This window comes from Desmodus rotundus, chromosome 12, assembly GCF_022682495.2.
Source record: "Desmodus rotundus isolate HL8 chromosome 12, HLdesRot8A.1, whole genome shotgun sequence".
NCBI lineage: Eukaryota > Metazoa > Chordata > Mammalia > Chiroptera > Phyllostomidae > Desmodus > Desmodus rotundus.
Genome location: NC_071398.1, coordinates 101,039,650 through 101,059,175, shown reverse-complemented (window position 1 = coordinate 101,059,175; position 19,526 = coordinate 101,039,650). Strand labels below are relative to the sequence as shown.

Genomic DNA, 19,526 nt, shown 5'->3' with positions numbered 1-19,526 from the left:
GTCGGACACTTTGTAAAGCGCGACTCCAGGAAACGTGGCTGTGTGCTGACGCAGGGCAGTGAGTCCATCCCCGAAATTCTGGGTCCCGCAGGAGTCAGGCTGCTCGAGTGTGGTTCCTCGGGTCACAATGTGGCCGAGACAATGTATCGTTTTAATTTGAACTTGTCACCTAACTCGTCCTAGGGTGTGCTTGAGGGTGATATTGTCATGTTACAGAATGACACACTTGTGCCTTTGTCCTAAGAGGTTTTGTAATAAGCCAGGGGCGTTCTCTGTGCCAGGCCCTGTGTACGGGGTTCTTCCTAACCCTCCCACCTCCGCCATAATCAGCTTCTTCAAAGCCCGGGGCCCGGTGCGGGAGAGCCCTTCCCTGACCGGCCCTTCACTGCGGCGCCTCTGTCCCTTTCCCTCCCGCCCCGGTGGAGCAGCATGACGGAAGGGCTGGGCCAGCTGACGGACGGGGTGTCGGGCCTGGACGACTTCACGCAGACACATGAGTACCACGTGTGGCCCGGCTACGACTACGTGGGCTGGAGGAACGAGAGCGCCGCCAACGGCTACGTGGAAATCGTGTTCGAGTTCGACCGCATCAGGAACTTCACCACCATGAAGGTCAGCGGCTGGCTCGGGGCGCGTGGGGGGCGGGGCTGCAGGACAGGCTCCTGACCTCGCCGGTCTGGCCACCTCCTCCGTGGCCAGCAAGGCGGTCTCCCGAGGCCACTGCCCCTCACGATCTGGGGTTTCAGCCCCGGGGCACCCCTTCGGCTCAGTCTGCAGGACACACAGCATGTTCAGGCCCGTGATGAAGTTGTGCCACCTTCCACGGTCAGGAGAAAACAATTAATTTAGGGCCACCAGTTGGTCTCAACTTCTAATGGCTCAGTTGTAAAATATAATTTTAAACTGTGGGTCATGCCCGGGAGAGTGCTGCCTGTCCCCTCTAGGGAGGGGGCTCCCAGCAGGCTGACCTCCGGGAAAGGGTGGGGCTTCACTTTCCAACCTCTGCCCACCCACAGCACCGAGGTCCTGTGGGAAGATTCCTGCTCTTCTTTCCCCAGTTCATTTACTTTTAAAGATTTTATTTATTCATTTTTAGAGAGAGGGGAAGAGAAGGAGAAAGAGAGGGAGAGAAACATCAATGTGTGGTTGCCTCTCGTGCGCCCCCTACTGGGGACCTGGCCCCAAACCCAGGCATGCGCCCTGACTGGGAATAGAACCAGCGACCCTTTTCTTGTGTGTAGACAGTTCCTGGCAGGAGAGCTGGCTCCGGGGGCGGGAGGGTCGCTGTGGTGACTCGGTGACTGCTCCCAGTCTGGGGAGTCGGTTCCGGAGGGAGCCTGGAGTGTGGGTGACCCCGGACGTCTCTGTGTGCGCTGGTGTCCCACGGGCCGCGGCGTCCCCTCCCCCCGCCCCAGGTGCACTGCAACAACATGTTCGAGAAAGGCGTGAAGATCTTCAGGGAGGTGCAGTGCTACTTCCGCTCGGAGTCCAGTGAGTGGGAGCCGCAGGCCATCTCCTTCCCCCTGGTGCTGGACGACGCCAACCCCAGCGCCCGCTTCGTCACCGTGCCGCTCCAGCACCGCATGGCCAGCGCCGTGAAGTGCCAGTACCACTTCGCCGACACCTGGATGATGTTCAGCGAGATCACCTTCCAGTCCGGTGCCCGGCCCGAGGGGGCGGGGGGGGCGCGGGGAGGGGAGCCCCATCTGGTCGGAGGCTTCTCGCTGTGCCCTGGCTGCCCTGGTGGGGGCTCAGAGAGGGGGCAGAGGGGACACGTTTGTCTAAAAGACCAGGAGCACGAAGGGCTAGAACAGGACCGGGTGACAGGTTAGGGACGTCCTGTGAAGGAAGCCACGTGAGGGGAAGGCCGCCGGGACACTGTTGCAACATTTAAATGAAAATCTCTAAAGATGCACAAAGTCAGGAGAACAGTGGGCCCGCCTGTCCCTCGGCTGTCTTGTCGGCCACGCCTGCTTGCTCTGGTCTCCCCTGGCTGTCGTATTTCGAGGGGGATCTGAGACATTGCCTGCCTGCCTTCCTAAGACTGGCCGGATACTCTAGAAAACGACGCCACGTTTGCACAGGCAACGCCATGGTGACGTCTGACCACGCTCACTCCTCAACACGGTGACGCCCTCACGGCACCTCGTGGCCCGTCCCTGGTCGTCCAGCAGGGTCTTCCTGCGGCTGGCTGGATGGAACAGGGGCCCAACCAGGGCCCTCTTGGGGAATTGCCTTAATTATATTCCTAAATGTCTCTTTTAATCAGGAACGGCCCTTTTAGAAAAACTGCGTCTGGTTTGGCTGATGGTGCTGCACGCTGATGGGATGCCGTAGCTACAGCTGTTTCAGTCTGTTCCGTATTTATTTTTGTTGAGGGTTTTTCCTACACTGGGCTATACGCTTTAAAAAAAATTTTTTTTTCAGGGTTGTTGAACAACCCTGAAACAATTGATTGTTTCATTGGGGGAAATTTTGCCTGATTAGCCTGAGAGAGTGTTTGGTAGCCCCACCCCAGGCCCACTTCCCTGGCTGCGTTCTCTCTCCGCTTTGCTGACTTTGGGCCTCACTTCTTACACAAGCTTTATGGTAACGTGTGGCCCCAAACCTCCCCATCACCGTTCCTTAAACTTCCTTGTACCGTGGCACCTAGTATACAATAATTTAAACAAAACTTTTACAAAAGTTGCCCTTATGACACAGAAGAATGGTGATATTTTTATTCAATAAGTTATATGAGGCCATTTTTAAGAAAGGCCGGTGGCAGCCCATGGGATTGAGTTCACCGCGTGCTGGGTCGTGACCTGCATCCCGTAAACCTGGGGCTTCGAGGTCCTGCCCGCAGCCCTGACACCCCCCACCTCCCCACCGCCCCGTCTCTAACAGATGCCGCCATGTACAACAGCTCCGGAGCCCCGTCCACCGCGCCCTCAGCACCCGCCACCTACGGTAGGTGGGCATCCTCCTTAGAGAAACAGGCAGGAGGGAGCTCCCGGAGGGGGGCGGGGGCTGTGCAGGAGGCCTGGCCCCTGGGGATGAGGAGGGGCCCTGGGAACGCAGACGGCTCTCCCCCAAAGTTAAGGGCGCCCACACTCTGTGCGGCTGGGTCACTGACTCCGAAACCCAGCCATCCAAGGGGAGCCCCTAGTTGTTCCCATTGTTCCACGTGAGTTTGGGGAGCGGGAAGCAGAGAAAGGGAAAGGGACATTTCCACCTGGGTCCCATGGAGGGGGCTCCCTGGATGGGTGGGGCCTCTGAGGGCGATGAATATGCAAATGTGCATCTTTGGTTGCCGCACTCCCTGGCCACAGGACCATCCCTCTGGGAATGCGTGACCCCCGCATCTCCAGAGAGGCCCCTCTGCCACCTTGTCCTGTCTCAGAGATGCAGAATGTCCCCCAGTGCTCACTCGGTGTGATTAGGGGCCCGTAGCCCCAGGCCGTGGGGACTGAGAAACACAACTTTGTGAAGAATGGAAAACCTGCCCATTAGCGGGTCTGACACATGAGGAGGAGCAGGAGGCGGCTGCGCTGCGGTGGCCCGGGCGGGTGGGGGGCTGCTGTGGGGCACAGGACCCAGAGGGTTAGGGTGACCGCTGGAGAGATTGTCCTGAAGGGCCAGGTTCTGCATCCTCTCCCCGGTCCAGTCCCCAGGTTCCTCCTGGCCCCACTCGGAGCTCACCTGCCCGTCTCTGTGTCCCTGCTCACAGACCCCATGCTGAAGGCAGACGACAGCAGCACCCGCATCCTGATTGGCTGCCTGGTGGCCATCATCTTCATCCTCCTGGCCATCATTGTCATCATCCTCTGGAGGCAATTCTGGCAGAAGATGCTGGAGAAGGTGAGAACGGCTGCCCGGGCGCAGAGGGCGGGCTGGGAGGAGAGCCTGCGGATGGCGGGAGCTCACCAGGCTGCCGGGAAGCATGGGCTCGGAGGGGCTCGTAGCTGTGGCAGCCAGAGGGGCGTGAGCACGCCCACGGTCTCGTTTTCAGAGGGAAGACCAGGGAACCTCCCCAGACCACCCCTCCCAATGTGTGAGATCTCCGCCCAGGCGTTGCCCTCGGAGATTCTGATCCCCTGAGTAGGGGGGTGGGGTGCGGCAGGTGCATTCTTTTTTATCCTCACCCAAGGATGGTATTGATTTGAGCGAGCGAGAGAGAGAGAGAGAGAGAGAGAGAGAGAGAGAGAGAGAGAGGAACAGGATGTGACAGAGAAACATCAATCGGTTGCCTCCCGTATGCATCCAGACTGAGGAATCAAACCCATAACCTGGGCACATGCCCTGACCAGGAATCGAACCCTCAACCTTTTGTTGTATGAGACGATGCTCCAGTCAACCCAGCCCCCAGGCCAGAGCAGGCGTGCGCCCTTTAAATAAAGCAGTCACAACTGATTCTGAGGGACAACTGACGCCTACCAAAAATCTCTGACAATACTCTTCCTTTGGTTCTTTGCTGTTTGCTTGCTTTTTCAGAGAGAGAGAGAGAGAGAGAGAGAGAGAGAGAGAGTGTGTGTGTGTGTGTTTAGAACACACCCCAGCCAAGTCCCTAACAATTGTGTTCCTACTTCTCCGTGCACTGAAAGTTATGATTGTCCATCCCTCCGAGCCTCCGAGTCGCTTCAGAGGGTTTCGTCCAGGCCAAATTATCTGAATAATTTTTATTACATTTGTCTACACTCACTGTCCACAAGGACTTTCACGCGTGTGGTTTTCCCGGAACTCGCCCAGGGTGGTGAGCTGGGCTCCACCCCACCATGTGTGGGGACCCACGAAAGAGCCACGAGTACCCATGTTCGGGCATGTTTGGGAAGGAGCAGACAGGTCACCTTAGGTAGGATGAGGGTTGGCTGTTCTATCCCTGTATCAGGTGTAATCCACCTCGGGGTCCAATTACCCTTCTGTGGCCGTTTTATTTTTGGTTCCTACAAACGTGGGGCCCAAGTGACAAGGGGAACCAGCGATTTGCCCCTCACAGCCCATTTGGTGAGTTAAGGGGCATCTAAACTTAGTTTCCAGCCCATCAGTGCCCTGCAGGGCCAGCCAGCCGAGTCCACTCTGACCAAACCTCTGAGGTTGGGCTCTGTGGTCACACCGATAGGTTCTTACAGTGTCAGGTAAACGACAGCTGCTTCAGGGAAGCTGGCAGCACAGAAGTTAGGTCGCACCAGCTGTGAAGGACTGAGGGGTCCTCCTGGGTCACAGGGCACCCCTCCCCCGGCGGGTGCCTGCGCTGCGTCTGGAGTTGGGGAGCCGGAGGCAGAGGGGACGCAGGGTCCCCTTCGTGCAGCCAGCCCCCCCGCCTCCCCTCCCCCGCAGGCCTCCCGGAGGATGCTGGACGACGAGATGACCGTCAGCCTGTCCCTGCCCAGCGAGTCCAGCATGTTCAACAACAACCGCTCGTCCTCGCCCAGCGAGGAGCAGGGGTCCAACTCCACCTACGACCGCATCTTCCCCCTGCGCCCGGACTACCAGGAGCCCTCGCGGCTCATCCGCAAACTCCCCGAGTTCACGCCGGGGGAGGAGGAGCCAGGTGAGGGCCGGGGGTGGGCGGGGCCGAGGGAGGGGCCTGGGCCAGAGGAGCCTGCCTGCTGCTTGGTGGGGATAAGCCCCGCCTCCTTCTACATTCTGAGCGCCTCTCCTTTGCTCCTGCACCGAGCAGAAGTTGGCAGGGAGCCCCGTCGGGAGGGGAAGCAAGGGCACCAAAGGGGCCACCAGCGGAGGCTACACAGTCCACCCAGTGCAGCCCCTCCTTTTACGCAGGAGGAAGTGCCTCCACGAGGGACTTGCCCAACCAGGGGTGCACTTCACACTACAGCTTCCCCTGGAGGAAAAAACCCTTGGGTCCCAGGCTGACCCTCCCTTGGGTCTCTGTTACCTCACCTGAGCTGACTTCTCTTGGGCGGAAGCTGTCGGAATCACACGAGATTTTATTATGAGAGTGACCGTTTCTCGGCTTTGCTGTGTAAAACAGGGCGGGTTAGCTCACTTCCCAGTGCTTCTTGAAAAACTGGTGTGGGTCTGTGGGTGACATCAGGAGGGACACTGAGGACATTGCTAAGGCTCTTCGTGAGGTCGGCAACAAGGGCACCCCTGAGGGGTGCAGTAGCAGGGGACACCGACCACTTGCGGGAGTGGTGGATCTCAGGGGTCGGTGCTTGGTCCTTTGAGGAAAGAGAGGAAGGGGAACGCTGGACTCGGGTCCCACAGACGGCAAGAATAAGGGAGTAAATGCCATGGTTTTCTAGGCTGGAGGACTTGACTTATTTTCTGAAGTTTAAAACATCCACCCTTACATTTTCATCTTTTTCCCCCTTAAGTTAGGGAGTGTCTTAAACTAGATCATATAAATATAATCAGAAAAATTTTTAAAGATTTTATTTTTAGAGAGAGGATGGGAAGGAGAGAGAAACATCCATGTGTGGTTGCCTCTCACGCTCCCCCAACTGGGGACCTGGCCCGCAACCCAGGCCTGTGTCCTGACTGGGAATCGAACTGGCGACTCTTTGGTTTGCAGGCGGGTGATCAAGCCACTGAGCCACACCAGGCAGGGCTGATCAGAAAAATTTTAAATACCTAGACTAGGTCATCAAATCAGCGATAGTGTCTCACAATGAAAGAAACATGATGTGAGATCATCAGCCTTTGATATTCCTGCCTTTCGTAGCCTGGGCCTTCCTGCTTGGCTTCCCCACAAGGTCGCCCAAGGACAGTGCCCCTGTAGCCTGAGAGAGAATGAGGGCCAGACCCATGGCCTCCCCGCTGAAGGCCACGAGGGGAGCCTCTGAGGAGCCCTGGGGACACGTGCCTGCCCCCCTTCCTGTCCCTCAGGGTGCCCTCCCTGCAGAGACCCCCCAGAGCCGCCTGGACCGACCCCCCCCCCCCCGCCTTGTCTTCCAGGCTGCAGCGGCCTCGTGAAGCCAGCCCAGGCCTGCGGGCCGGATGGGGTGCCCCACTACGCCGAAGCCGACATCGTGAACCTCCAGGGGGTGACCGGCGGCAACACCTACTCTGTGCCGGCACTCACCATGGACCTGCTGTCCGGGAAGGACGTGGCGGTGGAGGAGTTCCCCAGGAAGCTGCTGGCCTTCAAGGAGAAGCTGGGGGAAGGCCAGTTTGGGGAGGTGAGTGGGCCCCAACTCCAGGCCTTGGCTGCCCTGAGGCTGGGGCCGAACCAAAGTGTCCGGACAGAGAGCAGTGCATTCCTTCCAATGTGGACGCGCCCTTGGGGGTCTCCTCCATGTGCCTACCCGCACCCCAACCACGCACGTTCCCCCTGAGAACACGGTGCTGGGTCCACCTCATCTTTGCCAAATTCCGGGGGTTTCCCAGGTCGCCTAACGACTAGGTAGGCATTTTCACAGCAGGGGAGTTACTGGTCTTACCAGAGACTCTGAAAAACATTCAGTATTTTCAAGGTTTGTATAAGGGTCCCAGAGGGTGGGCCCCTGTGAGATGCGATTGCCCTTTACAAACTGCCCAGGGACACCCACTGCTGAGAGCCGCTTTGGTTTTTTCCCCTTTAATGGGAGTTTTGTGTGAAATGGTCAAAAACAACCTTGCCCAGCGTTTGGTCCCAGAAGCAGCCTCTGGGGACCGAATCTCTGGCTGAGACAAGGAGGAGCCCTCCACTCAGCAGCCTCCGAGTCAGGCCTGCGGTCCCTGCCCCTTCCTCGGCCCCCCAGCCCCCGGAGAGCTCGCTGCAGGGACTGAAGTTGCGTTGGGAGCTCAGCGCTGCCCTTTGCTCTCCGGCTGTCACGCTTGGCCATCGGGACCGGGTTCCCAGAAATCAGGAGACGGCTCGCTTCCCCCTTGCATAGGTTCGGTGAGGCAGGAGGTGCAGCGTGTCCCCGACTGCCCCTGGGCTAAAGATGCTGACCCCATACTCAGAGATCGTCTTAGAGAGGGACTCGCACGATGCAGAAAGCTCCCAGCGTTTATACCGAGTCCCGTGTAACCGTGAGCGGAGCTGTGTCGCAGACGTGCCCGTTCACATGGTCAGTGTTCCGTGAACCGTGTTCACTTCCTTCATAAGGCGTCACGCACCACATTGCTTCTGCCAGTTATCTGAGTCACGGCCTCATCCCACAGGCCCCGAGGGGCCCCTGCTGGTCTGGCTGCGTGGTAAGGTTGGGGGCGCCCGCGGAGAGCTGCGACTCCTTCGGAGACGCAGTGGTGGGGACACTGAGTCTTGCCTCTTGTCCAGGTCCACCTCTGCGAAGTGGAGGCCACTGAGAAGCTGGGAGACGAAGGCTTTGCGCCCGACGCCAGCGCCGGCCCGCCAGTGCTGGTGGCCGTGAAGATGCTCCGGGCCGACGCCAACAAGAACGCCAGGTCTGCGCTCTCGGCGTTGGGACTTTCCCTTGGCGGGGGGCCTTCCCGGAAACTCTCGGGCAGCGCTGTCTTTGGCGAGGGGGGGGCCTGTGAGCCGCCTCACGTTTCCATGGTTACGCTTTCCCTCCTGCTAGACCAGCATCCTCACCTTGGTCCTCCATCTCCCCCAGACACAAACGCACATTCCCCACCGGACTGGAGACCCGCTCACCCCTGACCGTCTGCCCGGCCAAGTGTCCTCGTCTGCCGGTCAGGCACGCACTCCTGCTCCGCCTCCTGTGCTCTCCTCTCGCCTCCCTCTTTACTTTCTCATCCTTTTTTCTCTTTCGTGCTCCTTCCCTTCTCTGTCCTGCAGCCCTCACCATGAGAAGCCACCTCCACTTGGAGAAGCGTCCGTGGACTCAAACAAAGGATGCACGGTCCTTTAGCTGTGTCCCAAACTGGGACCCTCCCCTCCGTAGGGCACAGTCCCGCCACGCCACTGTCCGATGGCCTTTCCGCTTCTATGACGGTGAGCTTACTCACCCAGAGGTGCGGCCGGAAGCTGTTGGACGTGCCCCGGACGAGGCCCCATCTGGGGGGTGCACGCGCCTCCCCACTCGTGTGGGCAGCTTCCTCTCGCTGAGACTCAGAGTGAGAGAAATCTTCTCAGCCTGGCTGTCCCCATCACTAGAAACGCCCAACAAGCTGATAGGGCCGGGGGTGGGGCGGAGAGGGAAGACCAGGGACTAGAACGGAGAGGGGTTGGGACTTCACCTGAGGACTCCAGTCTTGAGGGCGCTGGCCTGAACTGGCAGGTAACGCCCTGGGGTCCCGTAGGGAGACAGAGTGTTTCTTCCCGAGTACTTGACACCCCCCAGACAGGATGAGCTTCTGCCTGTTGTTCGCTTTGGTGGGGACGGTGTCCCTGCTCTTGCATCTATGCCCGCCGAGCCGTGGTGGGTGGCCAGGACACTGGCCCCTCTCCGGCCATGGACACCCCTGTTTGGGGTGGATGTGTTTGATATGGTTTGGGGGGTCCACTGACAGAGCCCGATGCCCAGGGTCCTAGAGAACTCCTGGACACTTAGCAGACCTGCCCCTGTCATTCGGGGAACCTGGGGTAGTGGCTTCATGACCCAAAGGTTGCCACGGGGAAGTGTGTAGCCACTGTGTGACTCAGGGTGGCTGTCACCAAACACTCACACAAATGAAGAGACCCTAGACTTCCACCTTGAACTTGAAGCAGCTCTCTGTGGTCTGTTGGGACAACAGCTGGTGCTTCCTTATTTGGAAAAACCAACGTGAGAAAATACAGAATTAGCAGACAAGCCTGAGGACGAATGTCCACTTTATAAAAAGTTTCTTTGCTTTATTGATGGAGCGGCCCGGAGCTTTTTATGGGGTAAACACGCCAGTGAGCTTGGGGCTCCTTGTCAGTGAAGGGCGTCCCTTCGCAGAGTCGTGCTGGGCAGCGTGTCCCTCGTCCAGCCAACCCCGTTCCGTGTGGCGGGCGTGTCGTTGGGCACCGGGATGCAAAGGTGCCCAAACACAGGCCTTGTTCTCAGAGAGCTCACAGGGTGTGTGGAGTCAGACAGCCCTGGTGGCGGGGGTCAGAGGGGGCAGTTCTCTGTCCTCTCGAAGGTCGTCCGAGGGAGCCAGGCCGGGTGTGAGGGCGGGCGAGGCGCAGCTGTGCCCACTTCCCCCTCTGGGCCCTGACTCTGGCCACTCTGGGCTTGTCCGTGTGTATGTCCCCCAAAGGAATGACTTTCTTAAGGAGATCAAGATCATGTCCCGGCTCAAGGATGCCAACATCATCCGCCTCCTTGCCGTGTGCATCGCTGACGACCCCCTGTGCATGATCACCGAGTACATGGAGAACGGCGACCTCAACCAGTTCCTCTCCCGCCACGAGCCCCCCAGCTCCGCCCCCAGCGAGGCGCCCACGGTCAGGTGAATAGCCAGTGTCCCTGGCACCCTGGGTTTGCTGCAGACGGGGGCGGTGAGCCCCAAAGCTCAGCCACACTCTGCGTGGCGGGCTGGCATGTGGGGCGCGGCTGCCCGGGGTGGGGGTGGGGGGAAGCAGAGACTCCTGACCAGCAGAGAGGGATGTGGTGGCTTCGGCCCGTTTCTTGGAACCCGCGGTAGGACGGGCCCTGGTCATGGTTCCCTGCGTCCACTGGCGACTTCCCCTCCGTCGTGTTTCCTCAGTTACGCCAACCTGAAGTTTATGGTGACTCAGATCGCGTCGGGCATGAAGTACCTTTCTTCCCTTAACTTTGTGCACCGCGACCTGGCCACGCGGAACTGCCTCGTGGGCAAGAACTACACCATCAAGATCGCCGACTTCGGGATGAGCCGGAACCTGTACAGCGGGGACTATTACCGCATCCAGGGCCGTGCGGTGCTGCCCATCCGCTGGATGTCCTGGGAGAGCATCCTGCTGGTGAGCGCGAGGGCAACGGGGCCGGTCAGTGGCTGCGGGTCGGGGTGGCCGGGGCAGCGGAGACAGACCACCAGCCTCCAGGTCAGCGTTGACTTGGGGTTGTCCTCTTTGAGAGCTGACTATCGTTTTTAACACTCACCCATTTCTGGCAGCAAATGTAATATGCTCACGACAGAAAATTCACATGGAAGGGTTAAAAATACACCCATCATGAAAAGAGATTTAATGTTTTTTTCCCTCTCTCCTTTCCACCTACTGAAGGGTTTTAATTAGTTTAAGATATTAAAAAATCACTTAAAAGAAATGTTATCCACGCAAAATCATTTTCTTCTGTATTAATTTCCTAACCATACTTCTAATTAATTATTTACACTGATTTCTATATTTTTATTTTGATGATTATTACCATTTACTTTTTAAGTTCATTGTTCATTGCTTTAGGATTTTTATTCAACTCTTGGTCTTCTGGACCACGGGTGGGGAAGGGAGTCATTTTCCCCGGAGTGTCTCTGCTGGAGCTGAGTGGGGGCCTGGGGGCCAATGGTTCCGCCCCAAGGAGCCTGGAGCTGAGATTGGAGGATGGTGTCAGCTTCACGGCATCCTCTGAGCTCCTCCACGCAGGTCGTGATGGGTTCACACGGTGGCCTCGCCCTCAGCGGGGCCAGGGATGACACTGAGCCATGGAAATCTAACCTGTTCCACTTTCCCCTCTTGTCCTCATCGACACAGGGCAAGTTCACCACGGCAAGCGACGTGTGGGCCTTCGGAGTGACCCTGTGGGAGACGTTCACCTTCTGCCAGGAGCAGCCCTACTCCCAGCTGTCGGACGAGCAGGTCATCGAGAACACCGGGGAGTTCTTCCGGGACCAGGGCCGGCAGGTGAGGGCTGTCGGGGGCCTGGGCGCTCTCCCAGGTGGGAGCAAGGCAGGCCCTGGCGCGGCAGGACAGGCCTGGGCTGGGAGACGGGCTACCTGGGTGGTGTCCTTTGTCACTCACGACCCAGATTCTCTGGGGTGTAATTGTTGTCACTCATTTAAAAACATTCAGTGTCAGAGGGTTCACCAACACTGGTGTGAACCAAATACATTCTGACCGACCCCCAGATGGCTGAGTAGTGAGGTCCGATATTTGACCGTAGCCGAGGCCAAAGCCACACATCACCACCGTGTGCTGAGGGAGGGAGTGCCTCGCCGCTAACTGCAAGTTTACAGTTTCAATAAAAATGTATTAAATTTAACCCATGAACTTAAGAAACGTGATTTATTATAAGTACAGTTGATCATGCGACAGTATTACATTTTATTAGATACGGTTGTATAAATATCATATGTAAGTTTATCATTTATATTGGGTTGCTTTAATTTTTATTATTAGAATTTTGGTAATCGCACTGTAAAAGGCCGGCCTTCGAGTGGGGGCCAGCGATTTCTCCCCACGGCCAGCTGCACGCTGGGTGCTGTGGTCATGGGCCACACACATGGGGCCTCGGTCTTCCCCGAGTGGCCTGGCTGACGTCACCAGCTTATCGGAGGCAGCAGATATAATGCGGAGTGACCTGCAGTGACCTGAGCTCTGGCAGGGATTTCCTACGTGGGGTCATAGCCGAGGCAAACCCAGAATGCTCTGAATTCCATCGCGAGCTCCTGGAGTCCCGGGCAATCGTTTCCCTAATGAAGAAACACACTCAGCTTGTCTGTTTTCAGTTTCTCTTGACAAAGTGTGAAGAGTTTCCTTGGAAGCTCGTGGTCTAAAGGGATAGGGCACTGACCCCTCGGTTTCCAGCTGCGATGTCTTTCTGCTTGGTGATGGGACCCCAGACCGGCCCTCGGGAAACCCTGCTGCAGACCAAACAAGGGGAGGGGACAGGCTGAGGGGTTCAGACTCCTGTGACTCTGTCACAGGGGAGGAGGGACACCACACGGACCTCAGTTCAAGACCGTGGGACGCAGGCAAATGAAACAGCGATGCGGTGACTCTTCCTTCCCCCTCTTTTCCTCAATGTTCTCTCTTTGTATTCATTTTTGGGTCCAAAGACGTACCTGCCCCAGCCCGCCATCTGCCCGGACTCCGTGTACAAGCTGATGCTGAGCTGCTGGAGGAGGGACACCAGGCACCGGCCCTCCTTCCAGGAAATCCACCTGCTGCTCCTCCAGCAGGGGGACGAGTGAGGCGTCCACGCCCGGCCACGCGCTGCGCCCAGGCTGCCTGGCGACACCCAGCTCTCAGCCCCACCGGCCGCGCCACCTGGACCAAGTGCTCTCTCTCTGTCCCTCGGCTCCCGCCACTGCACCCCCACTCTCCACCCCTGGCCCATATATACTTGTTTTTTACATTAAAGAACTAAAAAAGGAAAAAAAAAAAAGCCTAGGGCAGATAAAATCCAGTAAAGAAATCTCCATTGATATGCCAGCGTGCTGGATAAGAAAGGCTAGATGATTTAGATAATTTATAAAGGTTAAATATGCTTATGTTTATAAATGTGCAGATTCTACAATATTTTTTTTCCACGTTGCCTTTAAAGGAGTAGTTTCAGCAAGGAAAACTTGAAGAATACTAATATCTTTGGAAACCTGAGCTTAGGTTTGGGGGAAACGCTCGGCGAGGGTGGAGACTCGGAAGAAGTGGTTCCAGTGACCGGTCACAGATGGTTTCGTCTCGTCCTGCAGCCTCTGGATTGTCCCGCCCTCCGTGCCTCTCTCCTGCCAACTAGCTGGTACCTGCTTGAGAACCCCCGCTCCCGGAATGGGCGCTTTGTCCCTTCGTGGGCGGGGTCGGGGTGGCGTGGGACGCGCCTAGAAATGCAGAGGACTGCGCAGGAAGGAGTGTTTGCTGCCTGGTGCTGTGAAGGGGATTGTCGTTTGCAAAGCAAGAAACGTACCTCATGCATGGAAGGACTCTTCAGCAGAGTGGACACAGGGAGAAAGGCCCGAGGAGGACAGGTGACAGGTGTGCCGCTCCTTCCGGCAGAGGGCCCTCCTCTTCCTCTTGTTGGACACTTCCGGGTGTGTGTCTTAGGGAAAGTTTGCTTTTGGATCCGTAAGAATGGGTGTTTCGGTAGCTCCATCCCAGGCCCTGTGGCTCATCTTCTCCAAGGCAGGCGGCTGTTTGAGGGGATGAATACCCTGCGGCCCTCGCGGGCCGGGGTTCAAGTTCTCAGGCATGTAGGACAGGGAGCAGATCGGCAGTGAGTGTTCTGAAGGGTTGACCTCGGAGAAGCGAGGGGCAGTTGCAGGGACACTGATGCCCCCTCTGTACAGGGAGCTCACAGGATGAGTGGGCTGCCTCCGGAGGCGGGGGCCTTTGCCCCTCAAGAGGCTCAGATCCAGGCTGAGGAACTAGGGAAGACAGACAGACAGACGGAGGCTTTGGAGTGCAGAGAAGTGGCGTGAGATTGTGCTGGGTGGCCTTCTGCGCGGGTCAGGCGTGACGGAGATGTCACCCACTGTGCCGGCTCGGTGGGCAGGTGCCTTGGAGGTGCTGTGGCCAGGAGAGAAGCAGAGGTGCCCGGTCTCCAGATTCACGGGACCAGACACACAGTCCCATCGGAGCAGGGTCAGAACTGGGGCTGAGGCCCCACATACCACACACCCTCAGATTCGGTGGGAAACAGGGAAGGGAACCCCCAAGTCCCACAGAGAAGATGCAGAAAAGGTGGCAGAGGACACGTCCCAGGCTCACAAAGAGCACTTGACCCCGGGGGCCTGCTTCTGTCACTTGACCTCACGTGCCAGCCCTCACCTTGCTTCTGGCCTCAGCAGATGCAGAAGCCCCACACCCTGGGGCCCTTTGCAGGTCCCTCTCCTCCCCCAGCAAATGCCCTCTCCCCTCCATGTTCTGGGATTCAGTCCCTGGTGCAATCGAGGGAGGAGATTGAGGTGTCAGGCCGCAGGGAGCTGTATCACCTTCTCTTCCATTCGGGTGAGGCCCCCACACTGGCCGAGGCCTGGCCTTCCTCAGCCCAACCATTCAAGTGCTAATCTCTCCCCCAACCGGCTCACAGACCCGCCCAGAATGACGTCTGACCTGCACCGTGTGCCTGGAGCTAACACACCGAGTCACGTGCAGCCTCCGGCCAGACCGGAGTGGGCCAGGACTCCTAGGTGGCCAGGGAAGCCATCCCCTCCCCCTTCCTTTGTCTAACATCCCCCTTCTTATTTTTTTTGAGCATTCGGCCTCAACACACCGCATTTCACGATCCCACAGAAAAATGGTCAGATTCCCAGTGAACTCAGTGTGTCTGGGTTTTCCTGGGCTTGCATCAGACGGGTCACCGGTTTCAGGCAGCTGGCCAGAGCGTGTTGTCACGGACTGTTACCCTTTCTGGGATGGGGAAGGGCCCACTTCTGTGTGGCCGACACGTGGTTCATCGCGGCCTGGCCGTTCCCGTGGAGTTCACAGCACAAAACCAAGAGCCCGCAGCTGGTGGGTGGTGAAGGCCTCGTGTGGGGAATTTAAAAGTCACTCGGATCTAAGGTAGAGGAAGGGAACTAGAAATGAGTTAGAGAAGGAGGTGGGAGAATGTGGAACGTTTTATGTCAGATTGTGGTTCTGGGGTTGGGTTGATATGTATACATAGGCTGGGCGATGGGCAGGGAGCTCAGCCCGACCTGGCGCCAGACCAGACTCTGGTGCTCAGAAACGGCCCAGCCCGGGGAGGCCCCACGGGGGAGGTGGCTTTAGTGCAGGGGCAGGATCACCCTCAGGTGCCCGAGACTGTGACGGAGCACAGTGTGGGCGGGGGTGGCAGATGAGGGAAGGAACTTGCATGTGGCTGAATGGGAGGCAGGTGAGCAGAAGGACAGACCGTTCACAGGTGGGCTGCGGGGGGTCAGGAAGCGCAGTCGGTCGCGACTCCACGCTGGAGACAGAGCTGAGACAGGGCAGGAAAAGTAAGTGTCTTGAAGAGGAAGGGCAGCTGTGTGTGGACAGGAGGAAATGCTGGATGATGGAGATCGTACTGATGAGAAATGAGACGCGGGGGGCGGCGTAGGAAACCGAAGGGAGGAGCTTCTCGGGGTTTGAGAAAGAGAAAGTTCCTCGTGGGCGTGAGGCCCAGGAGCACCCAGCAGGGAGGACGTTGCGTTTCAGAGGAAGTGGGTGACGGGGGGCCTGAGTGCCTGGGTCCTCCAGTGGAGAATCCATCAGCCCTGCCCACCCCGGGCCTGGTTTTTCCAGGCTGCCCTGGATGCAGGCCTGCAAGCGGGGTTTGACGGAGCTTCGCCAGGCTTGGTGGCCCGGCTCTAGCGTCTGTGAATGGGGTCCTTGCTGAGCCCAGAAGGGCACGGAAACAGGGAGGTGATAGGCTGGAGTGAGGCTGACTCAGTCTGGTTTGACGCCCGCGCAGAGGTGCAGGCTGGGTGCTGCTGGGAGTCGCAGGAGGTTCTCGCCCCACCAGGCTCCCCGCAGGGAAGAGAGCTCAGCCCTGTGTTTTGAGTGGAAGGAGAACAGAGAAGGAGAGAGTCCGAAAGAGGAAAACAGAGGAAAACATTCCAAGGAAATACTCGGAAACAGAATAGTGTCTGTTTTGCCTGAAACTACAAAACAGAAAAAAAGAAGAAGAAAATTACAGTTAAGGCTTAGCTCGCTCCTCAAATAGGGCTGGTAAGTCTTGGGTCCTGAGTTGAATTTCTAGTCTTTCCATCTTAGTCTTTCAGTAAGGCCTCCAACCTCTGACCTCTGGCCATGCCTGCGGCAGGCCCCAGAATGTTTCTGGAAGTTTCAGCCCCGGTGTATGCTGGGAGATCCTTCTGCACTGAAGTGTAACATTTCTGTAGAAACAGATGGGTGTCTGTTCCCTGTGGCGAGTGTCCCGGAACTGATGTGGAAAGAGGCGGGAATTGTTCCCGGAGATTGGATCGCGGGCCTCCTGGGTGCTCTGCTGCGGGGGCTGCGTCGTTCGGTGGGCGACTGCCTGGTGTGTCCCTTTCCCAAAACTTGTTGTTTTGAAAGACTTTAGGACTCCCAAGACGTTGCGAAAGTAGTACAGCGTGGCCCAGCCTAACACCACCGCGAACATCTTACATAACCACCAATGCATTTCCAAAGCCAGAAAACTGACCTTGCTCCACTACCAGTAACTAAACCACAGGAGTGTTCGGATTTCAACAGTGTTTCACACGTACTCATTTAGTTTCTGGGTAGGTTTAACCCTTGGTTAAGTAGCTGGTTCGTAGTGAGAAAGATACCAGCTGGATCCACTTGTCCAAAACCCGAAAGAGAATGTAACGAATCAGCCAGGTTCTTTATCCATGAGCATTACCCAGCCCAGCCTATGCCCACATTTGCTGACTTCGTTTGGCTGCTTAGCATCTGGAACAAGCCAGAACAACTTGGAAGGACCCAGGACAGGAAGACCTGCCTGGGGCTCGCTGGCTAGAGACCCAGGCGAGGAGGGAAATCTGGGTGGCTCCTGCTGTTCCCACAGTGATGAGGGCTTGCGATTGTGGCAGAGAGGCCTTGAGTGTGGCCCAGTGATTGGTCAAGAAGTAGGTGGCAACGAGTTCCGGCCCCAGGGCAGCTCCTGGAAGGAATCGAGAACTGTGGTGTAGTCCTCTAAGGTGTGATAAACCGTTTGCAGAGAAGGAGGGAGGTTTCATTTGCCTAGGTATCTGTTCTGAAATGGAGAAGCAACCACAATGGACCCAATTAAAGGCAAATCCCCAGTGACCCCGGGGGTGTGGAGCTTCCAGTTCCGATGCTCCTAGCTGGTGGTGTCCTAACTGCTCCACTTGGGGGGGGGTCACAAGATGGCAACTTGGTCACCACTGCATACCCATGTCCTGTGCGGTCATTCCGCACGTTTGTTGAGTGCTGGTTTTGAATGAAAATACAGAAGCAGAAACAGCACACCGTGTGCTGGGGGTGAGTTAGGGAGAGTTGCCCTGCTGTGGCGAACAGAGTCCGTGTTCAAACCAGGAAAGGGAGAAAGGGCCCAGGCTCGTCACCGGTCTGTTTCCTGATGGCTAAGTCAGCCTTCGAGGGCTTGAGACAGCATTTCAAGGTCGTTCTGTACAAGGCACCCCGTGCAGACACCAGGTGCCACACGCTGGTCCCCAACTCAGCCCACTGGAAGCAAACCTTATGGTCTCTCCCGCAGATGCCTACATCCACCACTCCCCAAACCTCCAAAGGGGCAGGAGGAGCCCAGAGCTCGCCCTTGCCTTCCCGAGTGCATAGCCGCAGGTGGAGGGGGGGTCAGCAGAGACACCAGGGAGAGCCCAGCGGGGTAAGGTGATCCCTTCAAGGGAAAACGTGGTTTCTGGAGGAGAGGCTTGGAACCAACAGAAAGCGGGAGGGTTCCTGCAGGGCCCCCGAGTCCGTAGTCCAGCTGCTCACTTTCCGCACTTCACTGTCCACGACCCCCGAGGCTCTCCCCTGCGGTCCGGTGACTGCTGGAAGCAACACGAAGCAGGTTTCACAAGGGGGGAGGGGCTGGGCCTGCTCTGCAGACTGTCGGGGGCGAGGTGTTGGGTCAAGGGGCAGAGAGCAAACTGATTCAATTTCTGCTTAAAACTATCCTAGTCATTCCAAAATAAAATATGTAAGAATTCTCTTACATATTAGAAAAAAAAAGCCACGAGATACCAATTGTATATTTTCTTTTCTTTATTTATTCTCTGTAAGTCTGTCAGATGATACATTGTAAATAACAATGATTAAAGAAATATGCTACCAATGAATGAACGGTCCCTTTCTGTGCAGATGGCATGGGTTCTGGGCTTTGTCACCCTTCCCCCGTGGGCCTTGCATCCTTTTTTGGGGGGTGACGAGGCACAGGGGTGGAGCCCACATGTGTGCAGAGTGCTGCCCCTGTTCGTCGGGGGGATTCAGCAGTGGGGGTTCCACCAGGGCCTCTCACCTGTTAGCTGACTTTATTGGAAGAAAAGCAGCCGGGTCTCTGGAGATTCAAACCTACTAGAGTCTGGGATTCTATGCTGTTGCATTAGTCCAGTTCTGGGGGATCCGGCCCAGAAGTAATTGGGAAATCTTTATTGTTGTCACAAAGTTGTCTTGTCTGATACACAGAAATCCCTTCTACATTCACACATGCTCTGTAACTGCCCAGGCACACACAGAGCAACAAAAGCTGTGAACACTGGGAATAAGCCAGTCTCTGTGACAGAGATGAGGATGACACTTCTTACCTGCAAGACAGAAGACTGTGTCTATACAGGACTTCCACTGTTTTGAATAATGTGAACACATTTTTTCCCCCAGTGGTGGCCATGACAGATAAGGGAGCACAGACGATGCCACCCGCCCCAGAAGAGCTGGAGGAGGCTACAGTAACGTCCCCCTTCTTCCTGTGAAGTTCTGGGACCCTTTGATTCCATCCCATCGCCCAAGTTTTGAAAATTAGCAATTCGTATATGTTTAATTCTACATAAAATTCCTCATAAAATCAATGTTCCAACGATGACTTTTTAGAGATCTAGGACTAGAAGTGGTTGTAAAGCGGCGCAGGTAAAGGGGAGGGGACAGTCCCCAAACTTCAGCTCCCAGACACGAACTTTCCCTTTGATATATGAGGAGGCTCTGAGGCAAAAGCCCCAATACGAGCGGCCAGAGCCCAGGCCTGTGTGTAACCCGAGCGCACCCCTACCGCACCGCCACCTGGCGGGTGGGGCGGGAACACCTGCTCGGCGAAAGCAGGAGAGCGCGGATTGGCTGGGAGCTGGCCCTCCATTGGCCCCTCCCTCCCGGCCTATCTCACCCACCCCCGCGGGGGGTGTGGCAGGTGGTGTCACGGACCCCTGATTGGACGGCGGGC

The 19,526-nt window shown here is 57.0% G+C and overlaps 1 protein-coding gene across 3 annotated transcripts in view; it reads left to right on the top strand.

The window, feature by feature from the left end:
* DDR2 (discoidin domain receptor tyrosine kinase 2) overlaps nt 1-18,435 on the top strand; it is a 51,170-nt gene extending 32,735 nt beyond the window's left edge. For all 3 annotated transcript variants that reach the window (XM_053914705.2, XM_053914706.2, XM_053914707.1), the window contains exons 7-17: nt 429-612; nt 1,416-1,659; nt 2,887-2,949; nt 3,710-3,840; nt 5,317-5,530; nt 6,898-7,121; nt 8,204-8,331; nt 10,072-10,263; nt 10,522-10,756; nt 11,486-11,635; nt 12,790-18,435. In XM_053914705.2, the coding sequence (XP_053770680.1) occupies nt 429-612; nt 1,416-1,659; nt 2,887-2,949; nt 3,710-3,840; nt 5,317-5,530; nt 6,898-7,121; nt 8,204-8,331; nt 10,072-10,263; nt 10,522-10,756; nt 11,486-11,635; nt 12,790-12,924 (1,900 nt within the window). In that variant the 3' untranslated portion in view covers nt 12,925-18,435. The remainder of the gene's footprint in view (nt 1-428; nt 613-1,415; nt 1,660-2,886; nt 2,950-3,709; nt 3,841-5,316; nt 5,531-6,897; nt 7,122-8,203; nt 8,332-10,071; nt 10,264-10,521; nt 10,757-11,485; nt 11,636-12,789) is intronic.
* Nucleotides 18,436-19,526: the final 1,091 nt, after the last annotated feature.